This window comes from Chiloscyllium plagiosum, chromosome 1 (assembly GCF_004010195.1).
Source record: "Chiloscyllium plagiosum isolate BGI_BamShark_2017 chromosome 1, ASM401019v2, whole genome shotgun sequence".
Lineage (NCBI taxonomy): Eukaryota > Metazoa > Chordata > Chondrichthyes > Orectolobiformes > Hemiscylliidae > Chiloscyllium > Chiloscyllium plagiosum.
In genome coordinates, this window is record NC_057710.1 from 33,433,816 (window position 1) to 33,447,847 (window position 14,032).

Sequence of the window (14,032 nt, forward strand, 5' to 3'; positions counted from 1 at the left end):
TCTTAAACAGTGGCACCATGTTTGCCAACCTTCAGTCTTACGGCAGCTCACCTGTGACTATCGATGATACAAATATCTCAGCAAGAGGCCCAGCAATCACTTCTCTAGCTTCCCACAGAGTTCTCGGGTACACCTGATCCGGTCCTGGGGATTTATCCACCTTTACCCGTTTCAAGACACCCAGCACTTCCTCCTCTGTAATATGGACATTTTGCAAGATGTCACCATCTATTTCCCAACAGTCTATATCTTCCATATCCTTTTCCACAGTAAATACTGATGCAAAATACTCATTTAGTATCTCCCCCATTTTCTGCAGCTCCACACAAATGCTGCCTTGCTGATATTTGAGGGGCCCTATTCCCAGTATTTCCAGTATCCAGAATGTCACGTTATTGCTTTTTAATGTCTCCTGATACTACAGATGCAGAGATTAGAAGAACTAGAAAACTAAACTGCAAAGATGAGAAACAGGAACAATCTGTGAGACAAAGCAGCTAGTAACTGAAATAACTCCACAGAGGCTAGTATGCTGTCACCAAGTCACCCTTTGTTTACATGTGGAGAGTCCTTGACACTGATCCAGCTCTTTCAGAGTGAACACAATGTTTGACACTCCTGTTTTTATTTATCAGCCAGGGCTTCTAGTTTGGGGCTGTTAATCAAGTCCAATCAGGGAACTCATATTTTGAAGTCCACCTTGCTGATCTCATTACAATCACTACATTCCTCCTCCTCTGAGTCAGATGACATAGACTGTGTTGGTTGAGCTGCACTCATCCTGGCAAGTGGGGAGTATTCCATCACAGTCCTGACTTGTGCCTTGTAGATACTGGACAGGCTTTGAGGAGTCAGAAGTGAGTTACTCACTGCAGTATTCCTATCCTTTAACCCGTTGTTGTAGTCGCTCCCTTTACTTAGATTAGATTCCCTAGTATGGAAACAGACCCTATGGCCCAACAAGTCCACACCGACCCTCCGAAGAGTAACCCACCCAGACTCATTCCCCTACCCAATACTTACCCCTGACTAATGAACCTAGTCTACACATCCCTGAACATTATGGACAATTTAGCATGGCCAATTCACCTGACCTGCACATCTTTGGATTGTGGGAGGAAACCCACACAGACACAGGGAGAATGTGCAAACTCCACACAGTCGCCCAAGGTGGGAATCGAATCCGGGTCCCTGGCGCTGTGAGGCAGCAGTGCTAACCACTGAGCCACCGTGCCACCCTCAATTTGGTGAATGCAGTTGTTTCTGGTCAATAACTCCAAGGATGTTAACAGTTAAAATTAATTTTTTGCCAGTAAAAATGCCCAATTGTTGAAAATTAGACTGAATTTGGTGTTTTCTCTATAAGGTTTTAAAGTCTATGTTATCCAACAACTCTGCAGAGTTTCATTTGTAGGGGACCATAATCTTCTTGCTTTCTTATCAAACTTTTCAAATGAAGAATCTGAGACTGTTTCTTTAGTTTAATGCTATGACAATTCAGTTTTGAAATCAGTTCTGTAGCAGGATGAGAAGCAATTATTGAGGAGAATAAATCTCAAGATCAAAATGAGTATGGAGAATATGATTTGTATGTCAACCTCCTGAATATTTGATGTAAATACGTGTTATTGCTGGAGCAAAATCTACTTAAAATACAGGTAGTTATCCTATAACGTCATAGTTGAATTCCAGTGAAAGCTTGCTTAATAGAAATAAGGGGCCTATGGGAAAAGTGGGGTTAGAGGCTGACCAGCAAAAAATATCATTCATGATCGCTCAAAAATCACCCAAACAGCCTGAATGAAGGTCGGAGTCATAGTTATTAATGAAACAAAAGTAAATTTAACACAGTACATTTAAATAATGCAAGAAAGTTGCTTTCTGTACAGTACCTCTCTTAGGAAGCTCGCCAGCTGACATTAGCACATGCACAGTACAGCACGAAGACTAGTGCAAAAGTTGCGCATGAACAGAACTGCACAGACAGTGGCGCATGTGCAGAACAGCATGAAGACAACAAAGACAGGCACCGACGTCACACATGCGCAGATCGGCACAGTTGGCGTATGTACGGAACGAGATACACGAACAGATCCCCACTGGAATTGTTACATTGCCAACAGAGGTAAGCAGTCTCGAAAATACTTCAGTGATGTTAGAGCCAAATCGCGCATTAGCCCAAAATTGTCTGTGGGAACAATTGAATAAATTGCAATTAAAAATGAATATATTTGAAGATATCTTCTCATCTTTCTTTGTGGAGGGTTCAGGAATAAGGTATAACTTGAATTTATATTTTGTTACAAAGAGGGAGGAATGGTTTAGTTTCAGTTCTAGAATTGTTTTGAGAGTTTGGTGAGCAGTCTAGAGACCTGTGTGCTTTTAAAATGCAGTTTTATGATTAATTAGACTCCACTTAAAGTACTGTGAGCAGATATGGATACCACATCTTAGGAAGGATGTTTTGGTTCTGGAAGGAATTCAATGCAGGTTTACAAGGATGATAACTGGACTTCAGAGATTAAGTTATGAGGAGAGATTAGACGAATTAGGCCTTTATTCTCTATAAATTTAAAAGGCTAAGGGGTGATCTAATTAAGGTTTTCAGGATATTAACAGGGAAAGACATGGTAGATGTCAACTGGTTGAAGATTCTAGGACCAGGGACATAGTCTTAAGAATTAGGGCAGGCCATTAAGAAATCACTTATACATGCAAAGATTAGTGGAGGTCTGGAACTCTCTTCCCTCAAATAGTGGTCAATGCTGATTCAAATGTTAAATTTAAGTCAGAGATAGGCAAATTCTTATCAAGCAAGGTTATCAGGGATTTAGGCCCAAAGCACCATGTGGAGTTAGGCCCCACAGATCAGCCATGATCTTATTGAATGGCAGAGTTGGTTTGAGGTGCTAGATGGCATTCTATGTTCCTATGTTCAATGAAGTAAATAGATGGGGATTAGTAGTTTAGCACATTGAAAAATAGATAGCAATCTCTGTTGTCTGGTAATAAGTCCAAAGATGTGGCAGAATCTAGAAATCAGTCAGTTAGTGTGAATGCACAATAAAGATTAGAAATAGGATTATCATTCTGAAGTTAAGAAATTCTGAAAGTTTTCTGGAAAGTGGGTTCAGGCAATTCTCGTTTGCTCTGAATTTCAAGTATAGTGAGTTTAGTTTTACAGATAAATATAGCACGATCTTATTTTTGATTATTTGTAATTATCCCTCTGCTTTAATCAGTTCATAGGTCATCCCTTCACTTGTTATTCAGCTGTTGACACTACTCACGCTATTTGTAGTTATCTATTGACAATCTTAATTATCTGCTATTAGCTCTCCATCTATATATTTTGTGTCCATGCACCTTCCTTCACTTTACCTGACAAAGGAGCAGTGTTCCAAAAGCTTGTGATTTAAAAAAAAACTGTAAGCTGGTGTCGTGTGATTTCTGATCTAAGGTGAGATGCCAGTCAAAATATCCAATGAATGCAACAAAAATTTAGTAGAAGGAAACTGGCTGCAATTGTGCCAACCTGAGCAAAACGCCTTGGTCTGTTAACAACAAATCTTCACTGAAGTCTTGAAGTCTGTAAATACATTGCTGGGATAAAAGGAATAGAGGGCTTTAAATATTTTGCACAGAGCACTATAGTTCATTTTATTCCCTATTTTAATGATGATTTATTCTGGCAAGTACACTGGCCACCGTGTAATGGTCAATAACTAACCTCCATAATTTTAAAATAAAGTTAGACCCTTTCAAGCCAAATTTGTCTCTGATATCTGTTTTTCCAGCATAAACGAATTAGAAAATAGGATGGATGTCAGTAAGTAAACTTGCCTCAGCAGTATGTAAAATTTGGCTGTACATTTAGCTGTTGTTGATAGGTTTATTTAAACATGAAATAAATATTTTTCTCTCTATCCTACAAATAGCATGACTTACATATTTGGGCTATATGTCTCCTTTGGACTTTCCTAATTAGAAATAAGCAATACAATAGATGTTTTCAAGAGTGGATATATAACACTATGTTTATTTCTTGGAGCTTACATAAACACATCACTGATAAAGGAAATCAGCTTGAAAATCTTCAGACAGGAATTGTTCCATGCCCATCCTACACACAAGTAGAAGTGTACATTTTGTTTACTGCAGATGATTAATCTTTGATGTCATCCTTTCAATCCATCAAAGTACCAACCTATCAAAACTTTACTAAATATGTGACCAAGTAGACTACAACTTGGTCTGAAGTCTCCTCCAAGTATTAGCATTCTAATAAAGCTGCATTTGGTGGGCAGTATAATTAGTATGGCCAGGCCACGTGCAAGCTCAAAACTTTCTGCATATTAACAAGTGAGTGTCTCTGATAAAGGTCCCCTATTTCATTTTTTCATATTGTGGGAGCTACTCTGTCGAATAAAATCCCAACAATGTCTGTGACTTTTCGTCCAAGGTCTCCTATCTTTCAAAAAGTTCTTTTTGAAAGGAGTCATTAGGTTTTCACCTGTCAAAATACTGAAAAACATTTTAACAGGTATCTTACATGAATATGTCTATAAGTTCTTATTAGACTTAAAATGTCTCCTGCAATGGCAAGTGCAACATTGCTGCAGTTTAGTGCACTCAAATTGGAAAGGCATTGAGCTGAAGATAAAGCTGGAAAAACGATACAAATGAAAATCAACAAGTGAATAGTGAAATTACATTGGAAATATGGCATTGAAACAGGCTATTTGGTCCAACAAGTCTATGCTGGCATTTATCCCATTGGAGTCTCCTCTCATCTTTCCCCACCTCACAATTATTGCAGTCATCTCAATTTGCTTCTCCCGTGTATGCTTATCAAGCTTCCCATTAAATACATTTTTTTCTATTTCCTTCAACCATTTCCCATAATAGTTACACATTCTCACCCCACTTCAGATGTACCTTCTGAAATTCCTGTTATTTTTTCACAATTATCTGGTATTGATTATCTCTAGTAATGCTCTATCTCATTTTTATAGAATCCCTAGTGTGGAGGCAGGCCATTCAGCCCATCAAATCCACACCAACCCTCCAAAGAGCAGAACACCCAGACACACCCCCTGCCCTATCCCTGTAGCTCTGCATTTCCCATGGTTAAGCCATGTACCTTTGCACATCCCTCGATACTATGGGCAATTTAGCATAGCCAATCGACCTTACCTGCACTTCTTTGGACTGTGTTAGAAGGTACATGACACTAGGTTATAGTCCAACAGGTTTATTTGAAATCACAAGTGCTGCTCCTTCATCAGGTGATCTCACCAGCACCTCCACATCTTTGGACTGAGGGGGGAAACTGGAGCACTCAGAGGAAACCCACACAGACTGTCACCCAAGAATGGAATCGAACCTGGGTCCGTGGTGCAGTGAGGCAGCAGTACTAATCACTGATCCATTATCAAAACTTTCAACATTCTTAACACCTTCATTAGACCACCCTTGTGCCTTCTTTTTAAAGAGACCAATCTGACATTCTTTTCATATATAACTACATATATCATCCTTTAAAACCTTCCCTACACCTTCTCCAATGTGTTATATCTCTTTTCTAAATTGGTGACTGAAACGGCACACTTAAGTGTAATACAACCGGGGTTAGATACAGATTTAGCAGATCTTCCTATTTTTCAGTTTTATTCATCCTGTAATAAGTTGAGACTTTATTGCTGGAACAGCACAGCAGGTCAGGCAGCATCCAGGGAACAGGAGATTCGACGTTTCGGGCACAGGCCCTTCTTCAGGAATGTGAAGGGCCTGTGCCCGAAACGTCGAATCTCCTGTTCCCTGGATGCTGCCTGACCTGCTGTGCTGTTCCAGCAATAAAGTCTCAACTTTGATCTCCAGCATCTGCAGACCTCACTTTCTCCTTCATCCTGTAATAAAGCCAGGCACTTGGCTTAATACTGTAATGGTCTTCCTAACCCGAGGTGTAATTCTTACCAATTTATATTTGTAGTCCAGGACCCCTTTTTCGTCTATGAGTACCCCCTTGGATTTGCACCTTTGAAGATATAAATGAACTATCTACTTTTTTTATTGTATGCAACAGATGAGATTATGGATGTTCTGGATAGTAATAGAGAAGATATACTAAAAGTACAAAGTTGGTAAATCACTTTGTGCAGCTGGAAAATCACTTTGTGCAGCTGGAATGCATGCTAGTCTGCTGAAAGAAACCAAGGTGGAAGTGGCAGAAGTACTGGTCACAGTCTTTCAATTTCCACTGGATACATAAATAGTGTCACCGTAGTATGTTACTAATATTACACAACTACGGAAATGGAGGAAGACGGATAAACCAGGAAACTAGAAGCCAATCACTAACATCTGTAATTATCGAAAATTATTAGCATGAATAAAACAAATTTATCAAGTCAGAGGGTCAGCACGGAATTTTCACATTAAGTTTGATTCCCTTGGTTATGGTTAAATTCTTTGATCAAATAACAAAAAAGGTTGAGGTGGTGGAACAGCTTCATAAAATGGTTAAAAAAGCATATGGGTTACTTGGATTATTTATGAAGATATAGAAAGTAAATGCAAATAAATCATGCTTATACTTTATAAACCACTGGTGTAGTAACATCAGTTACAGCACTGTGAAGAATTACTAATCAATTTAGAAAGGGTGCAGTGGACATTTACAAGGGCATTAAAAAGGATAAAGGACTTTGTTTATATTCAGAGATTGGAAGAGTTAAGATTATACTCCTTGCAACAGTCCCCCCCTCCCACTCAAGAATTATGAGGATCTGTAATTCTACCTGAAAAAGGGTGGAAGCTGACACCATTAATAATCTTAAAAATGGGTTGAATGTATTTGAGGGCTGAGGAACTTACAAAATTACAGACAAAAAGCAGGAAATTGAGTTTAACCAGGATTGCTCTTCCAGAGTATCAACAGAGGCATGACAGAGGCTGAACAATTTCCTTCTGTACTGATTCTATGTTCAATACTGCAAAGCAACAATTTCTAATTTGAAACAAAGAAAAATGGATATCGGAAACCTGAAATAAAAACAAAATGTTGGAAATAGGCTAAACCTGGCCCATATTTTGTTTCCTTTTATCGTTTTATTTATCTCGTGTGGTTCATATTCACATCTTCTCTAGACAGGTTTTGCTTCTTTGCCTAATTTTTGGCTTTGCAATACCAATTCTGATCACTTAATCTCCTTCATCTTGCATACTATCACAGACCTTCCCTTTTTCCCCATTCTCTCCTGTTTCATATGCTTAAAAATGGTTACATTTCTAACTTTTGCCAGGCCCGATGAAGGCTCATTAACTTGGAATGTTTACTCTGTTCCTCTCTCCACAGATGCTACTAGACCTGCTGAGTATTTCCAGTATTTTCTGTTTTGACATCAATTCTGAGCTTGTAGAGAAGGTGATGCCAAAGAAACTGGAATAACAGCCCTTCTCCAGTTCCACGCATGCATAAATCTCCAGCATCATGAACAAGCTAATTTCTGACAGCAAAAGCAGAAATTGCTAATTTCTGACAGCAAAACCAGCAGATCTAGCAGCACCTGTAGGGCAAAAGCAGAGTTTAGCTCTTTATCAAAACTCAATCTCTTAGACCTGGGACAAATTCAATGCATCATTGAAGAAACACCATCTTTCAAATATTCATTACTGAATGTTTTCTCAAGTTTGACTACTTGGGTAAATGGGAAGGAAAACAATTAAATTGTTCTCAATATTATTAGAAATCCAGCAAAATGTGACAGTGTGGAAAAGTAGTGGTGATGCCACTGGATGAGCAAGCCAGAAGTCTAGGCTATCACCCTGGAGGCCTGAGTTCACAGTCCACCACAGCAGTTGATGGAATTTAATTTAAACTTATAAAATCAGAAATTGAAATTTTGTCGTAATAATAGTGACCATGAAACAATTTATGACAGTCTGGTTCACTGATGTCCCTTTAGGGAGGGAAATCTACCATCCATATCAACTCTGACCAACATATGATCTCAGACCAGGAATATGGTTGACTTTCAACTGCCCTCCAAAATGGTCAAGCAAGTTCAATGCTAATTAGGAACGGGCAGAAAAATGCTTGCTTTTCAATGTCCTCAACTTATAAAAGAATTAATTTTAAAAATGTGAGAAATATATTGAACAGCACATAAATGGCTTTCTAAACTTACTTTATTTCAAGGGAGAACATTTTTGAGTTTCATAAAACATTTTTTAGTCATTAGTGGCTCCTGATTGGTGTTGAGTTAGGCTTACCACACAGGAATCATTCTATGCCGCCTTCAGTCCAATTTTTCCAATTGCTTATTGATACCAAAATGTGAGGTCAATCTGCTGACATTTCTTTATGAAGATTCTGCCAAGACTAACTGTCATCTCCAGTATTTTCCTATGTCTTTTCCTGCATTTCTCAATGGTATTAATGAAATCAGAAAAAAAGAATTTAAAGAATGTGATATTGGCAGACTTGGGATCCATATCTCTAACTGGTTTGCCAATATAAACATATAAATGCTGTTGTATGAAAACCAAATGTTCAAAACAAAGATGCTGAATTTCCTTAAGCCTGTGAGAGATGGTCCAGAAGCCCAATCCCATCTGGACAGAAAATATAGCAGGACATGGTGATGTCAGGTCAATGCTGAAAATCTTACACAAAAATGTCTGCCCACCCGTGAATGTCTTTGCAATGAAAAAAGTCTGTCCACTGAGTTAACAATTTTTCTGGATATCTGTCAGCTCTCACCTTCTGAACTCCACGTGCTTTAAACTCTATACCATAGAGCAACAAATTGGGGCCCATTACATTGTTCTTTATTTGGACAATGTCTTGGAAAACATCAGAAAATCTCAATTTTTAACTGACATTCTGATGCAATGATTCTACACTTGATAAAATTCTTAAATTGGTCCCAGAGGTTCTGCTCTGAAATGTCACTTTGAAAGCAAGTTCCAAAAAGGTGTTGATACGAGTATGGATACCCACCAGATGTATTCAAAATTGTCTTAGCCAACAAATTGTAGTGCATCAGCACCTCCTTCAAGTGGCACACTGCAATACGCATTCCATCAAGCTTAAAGTACGGATAGGAGATTGAAATGATTAAAGGGCTGAAGTTTTTATCCAAAACTTTTTTTTATCTTGTGTGTAATGAAGAGAGAAAGAGAAGAGGACAAGATCTCAGGAACTGTGGCTACACTGGTGATGTGACAGATGGAGGAGTTTTACAGCCTTTCCTACATCTTGTATATTTGAACGGAGTCTCTCCTGCATGGACATTCTGATGGCTCAATACATCACACATGTGATTTGCGTGTACGCTTGAAGCCCTTCTCACACCTAGTATGTTTGTGTGGTCCTCTTCTTTGAGTGCAACCTGTTGCTGGATAAGATTGGATGAGTTTTTGAAAACCTTTCCACATCCAACACAGTGACAAGAACTGTCATCTGTGTTGGTGTGATATGTCACCAAAATGCTGGAGCCCTTGAACCTCTTTTCACAAGCAGAACATAAATATGGCTTCTCTTCTGTGTGCGTATGGTCATTCTTTACGTGGGACGATTGCTGGTTGAATTCCTGCCTGCGTGTGGAGATCTGATATGGCTTCTTGACCATATGTACACGCTTGTGGACCATTAGGTTGTGAGATTGACGGAACGTTTTGCTGCAGAAGGTACATTTATATGGCAGCTCTTTTGTATCAATCCGCTGATGTTTCATTAAACCAGAATCCTGCTTGAACTCCTTCTCATGCAGGAATGCTTTCTCTCCTGCATGTGTGCGACGGTGAGCCACCAAATGGCGTGACAACTGAAACCCCTTCCCGCATGTTCCACATTTATATGGTCTCTTGTCAGCATGAGTTCGTTTGTGCATCACCAGTGTGGATGATTGACTGAACTCTTTCCCACATGTTGTGCATTGAAATGGCTTCTCTCCTGTGTGTGTGCGTTGGTGTGATACAAGATGGTGAGAATAAGTAAATCCTTTGTCACACATGTTACACTTAAATGGTTTCTCACCACTATGAATGCGTTTGTGCCGAGACAGATTTGATGAGTCATTAAAACTCTTTCCACAGTCGGAGCATTTGAATGGCTTCTCTCCCGTGTGTGTGATCTCATGCTTGCGAAGGCTGGATGGATGATTGAATTCCTTATCACAGACACGACATTTGAAAGGTTTCTCTCCTGTATGGACCAAGAGGTGCAATTTGAGGTGCGAGTATTTGTTAAAGCTCTTACCACATTCAGAGCAGATAAAGAGCTTCAGTCTATCTCGGGAACGCTGACGGCGTTCAGGCCTTTTAGAAATATTCAATGTGGGCCCCTTTTGGCAGATCTCAGTTGACTGAAGAGCAGAGTCTGATTCTTGTGTGTTCTCCATTGGTACTGTCAGAATCTCCTAAAATAAGAGATCACGATTATTGTCTTCCACAAGTTACAGTGGAATTAAATTATTACACGCCACATATTATAGTGAAACACAATCAATGTATGTTAAGACAGCTGCCCAATTATTGGGAGAAGTCAGAGAGGAAGTCTCACATACCAATTATTTTCTGCTATTGATCTTTTCCCTTCCTTCTTCCTCCCCCATTCCTCCTCAATAGATTCCTTCTTTGGGCACAGTCATCGTCCATGCTGTGACAAATCAAATATCCATTCACCACACTTCTTTAGTGAATGCAGTGTACTTTTGGTACTCTTGCCTTTATTGGTTAGTACATAAACTATAGGATTAGATTAGATTAGATTACTTACAGCGTGGAAATAGGCCCTTCGGCCCAACAAGTCCACGCCGACCCGCCACTACATTTATCCCTTCACTACGGGCAACTTAGCATGGCCAATTCACCTAACCTGCACATTTTGGATTGTGGGAGGAAACCGGAGCACCCAGAGGAAACCCATGCAGACACGGGGAGAATGTGCAAACTCCACATAGAGAGTCGCCTAAGGCGGGAATTGAACCCAGGTCTCTGGCGCTGTGAAGCAGCAGTGCTAACCACTGTGCCACCCATAGGAGTTGGGATGCCATATTATGGATGGACAGGGCATTGGTTAGACCACTTTTGGAATACTGCATTCAATTCTGGTATCCCAAATTTATCTAGTCCCGGTTACTAGCATTTGGCCCATTTCTCTCTAAAGCCTTCCTAATCACACACTCATCCCAATGCCTTTTAAGTGCTTCCACCACCTCCTCTGGCAGCTCATTCTATACACACACCACCCTCTGTATGAAAAGGTTGCCCCTTACGTCCCTTTGGCACCTTTCTTCTCTCACCTTAAACCATTGCCCTCTAGTTGTGGATTCCCCTACCCTGGGGAAAAGACCTTGACCATGCACCCTACCCATGTCCCTCCTTATTTTATAAACTTCCTCAAGATCACCCCTCAGCTTCCAACACTTCAGGAAAAACAGTCCCAGCCTATATAGCCTCTCCCTAAAGCTCAAACCCTCCAATCTTGTTAACATTTTTATCTCTTCAGCGCTCTTTCCAGTTTAACAACAGTGGGGGAGACCAGAACTGAATGCAGTATTCCAAAAGTGGCCTAACCCACGTCCTGTAAAGCTGCAAATTACATCCCAACTCTCTACTCAATCCAATGACTAATAATGGCAAGTGTACTAAATGCCTTCTTCATTATACTGTCTACCTGTGACTCCACCTTCAAGGAACTATGACCCTGCACCCCAATATCTCTTTGTTCAGCAAGAGACCCCAGGACCCTACCAGTAAGTGTAGAAGTCCTGTCTCGATTTGTCTTTCCAAAATACATCACATTTACCTAAATTAATACAAGTGCAGCAGGTGATGATAAGTAGGGAGCATGTTTTGGGTTCAAATTAGACAAACTGTCCTGGATTCGATGGGCTCTTAGCATCTTAACTAGACTGTCAAAGACCTTACTAAAAGCTTAAGTGATGTCCATGTAGAGTGAAGAGCATGGTGCTGGAAAAAGACAGCCAGTCAGGTAGCACCTGAGGATTATGTCCATGTAGACATTAACTGCCCTACCCTCATCTACATACCAAGTCACCTCCTCGAAATATTCAATTAGATTTATTAGACACAATGTTATATTTATTGTCACATGTACTTGTTACATGGATTTTGTTACAAAAACAGTGGCCCGGAAATACATCCAGGGATGTTATTTGGGTGGAACTGAGAAATAAGAAAGGGATGATTACCTTATTGGGATTGTATAATAGACCCTCTAATAGTCAGAGGGAAATTGAGAAACAAACTTGTAAGGAGATCTCATCTATCTTTAAGAATAATAGGGTAGTTATGGTAGGGGATTTTAACTTTCCAAACATCGACTGGGACTGCCATAGTGTTAAAGGTTTGGATGGAGAGGAATTTCTTAAGTGCGTACAAGACAATTTTCTGATTCAGTACATGGATGTACCCACTAGAGAAGGTGCAAAACTTGACCTACTCTTGGGAAATAAGGCAGGGCAGGTGAGTGAGGTGTCAGTGGGGGAGCACTTTGGGGCCAGCGACCATAATTCTATTAGTTTTAAAATCGTGATAGAAAAGGATAGACCAGATCTAAAAGTTGAAGTTCTAAATTGGAGAAAGACCAATTTTGACAGTACTAGGCAAGAGCTTTCAAAAGCTGACTGGAGGCACATGTTCGCAGGTAAAGGGATGGCTGGAAAATGGGAAGCCTTCAGAAATGAGATAACGAGAATCCAGAGAAAGTATATTCCTGTCAGGGTGAAAGGAAAGGCTGGTAGGTATAGGGAATGCTGGATGACTAAAGAAATTGAGGGTTTGGTTAAGAAAAAGAGGGAAGCATATGTCAGGATAGATCGAGTGAATCCTGAGAAGAGTATAAAGACAGTAGGAATGTAGTTAAGAGGAAATCAGGAGGTCAAAAAGGGGACATGAGATAGCGTTGGCAAATAGAATTAAGGAGAATCCAAAGGGTTCTTACAAATATATTAAGGACAAAGGGTAACTAGGGAGAGAATAGGACCCCTCAAAGATCAGCAAGACAGCCTTTGTGTGGAGCCACAGAAAATGGGGGAGGTACTAAATTAATATTTTGCATCAGTATTTACTGTGGAAAAGGATATCGAAGATATAGACTGTAGGGAAATAGATGGTGACATCTTGCAAAATGTCCAGATTACAGAGGATGAAGTGCTGGATGTCTTGAAATAGTTAAAGGTGGATAAATCCCCAGGACCTAATCAGGTGTACCCGAGAACTCTGTGGGAAGCTAGAGAAGTGATTGGTGAGTCTCTTGCTGAGATATTTGGATCATCGATAGTCACAGGTGAGGTGCCGAAAGACTGGAGGTTGGCAAACGTGGTGCCACTGTTTAAGAAGGGCAGTAAAGACAAGCTAGGGAACAATAGACCGGTGAGCCTGACCTCAGTGGTGGGCAAGTTGTTGGAGGGAATCCTAAAGGACAGGATGTAACATGTATTTGGAAAGGCAAGGATGATTAGTGATAGTCAGCATGGCTTTGTGCGTGGGAAATCATGTCTCACAAACTTGATTGAGTTTTTTGAAGAAGTAACAAAGAGGATTGATGAGGGTAGAGTGGTAGATGTGATCTATATGGACTTCAGTAAGGCATTCGACAAGGTTCCCCATGGGAGACTTGTTAGCAAGGTTAGATCTCATGGAATACAGGGAAAACTAGCCATTAGGATACAGAACTGGCTCAAAGGCAGAAGACAGAGGGTGGTGGTGGAGGGTTGTTTTTCAGACTGGAGGCCTGTGACCTTTGGAATGTCACAGGATCGGTTCTGGGTCCACTACATTTCGTCATTTATGTAAATGATTTGGATGTGAGCATAAGAGGTACAGTGAGCAAGTTTGCAGATGGCACCAAAATTGGAGGTGTAGTGGACAGCAAAGAAGGTTACCTTAGATCACAACAGGATCTTCTCAGTGGGCTGAGAAGCGGCAGATGGTGTTTAATTGAGATAAATGTGAGGTGCAGCATTTTGGGAAAGCAAATTTTAGCAGGACTTATGCACTT

At 40.2% G+C, this 14,032-nt stretch overlaps 2 protein-coding genes across 4 annotated transcripts in view; both read right to left on the reverse strand.

The window, feature by feature from the left end:
• dym (dymeclin) overlaps nt 1–2,493 on the reverse strand; it is a 543,859-nt gene extending 541,366 nt beyond the window's left edge. The window contains exon 1 of the mRNA XM_043718287.1: nt 1,893–2,493. The gene's annotated coding sequence lies outside the window, so the exon portion shown is untranslated. The remainder of the gene's footprint in view (nt 1–1,892) is intronic.
• A 3,686-nt stretch (nt 2,494–6,179) lies between these two features.
• The window catches only part of LOC122564124 (zinc finger protein 501-like), a 9,424-nt gene continuing 1,571 nt past the window's right edge, over nt 6,180–14,032 (reverse strand). For 2 of the 3 annotated variants that reach the window (XM_043718767.1, XM_043718926.1), the window contains exon 2: nt 6,180–10,424. In XM_043718767.1, coding sequence (XP_043574702.1) covers nt 9,213–10,406 — 1,194 coding nt within the window. In that variant the 5' untranslated portion in view covers nt 10,407–10,424 and the 3' untranslated portion in view covers nt 6,180–9,212. Of the gene's footprint in view, nt 10,425–10,571; nt 10,664–14,032 lie in introns of all 3 variants that reach the window. The other variant, XM_043718855.1, reaches the window with a different exon arrangement.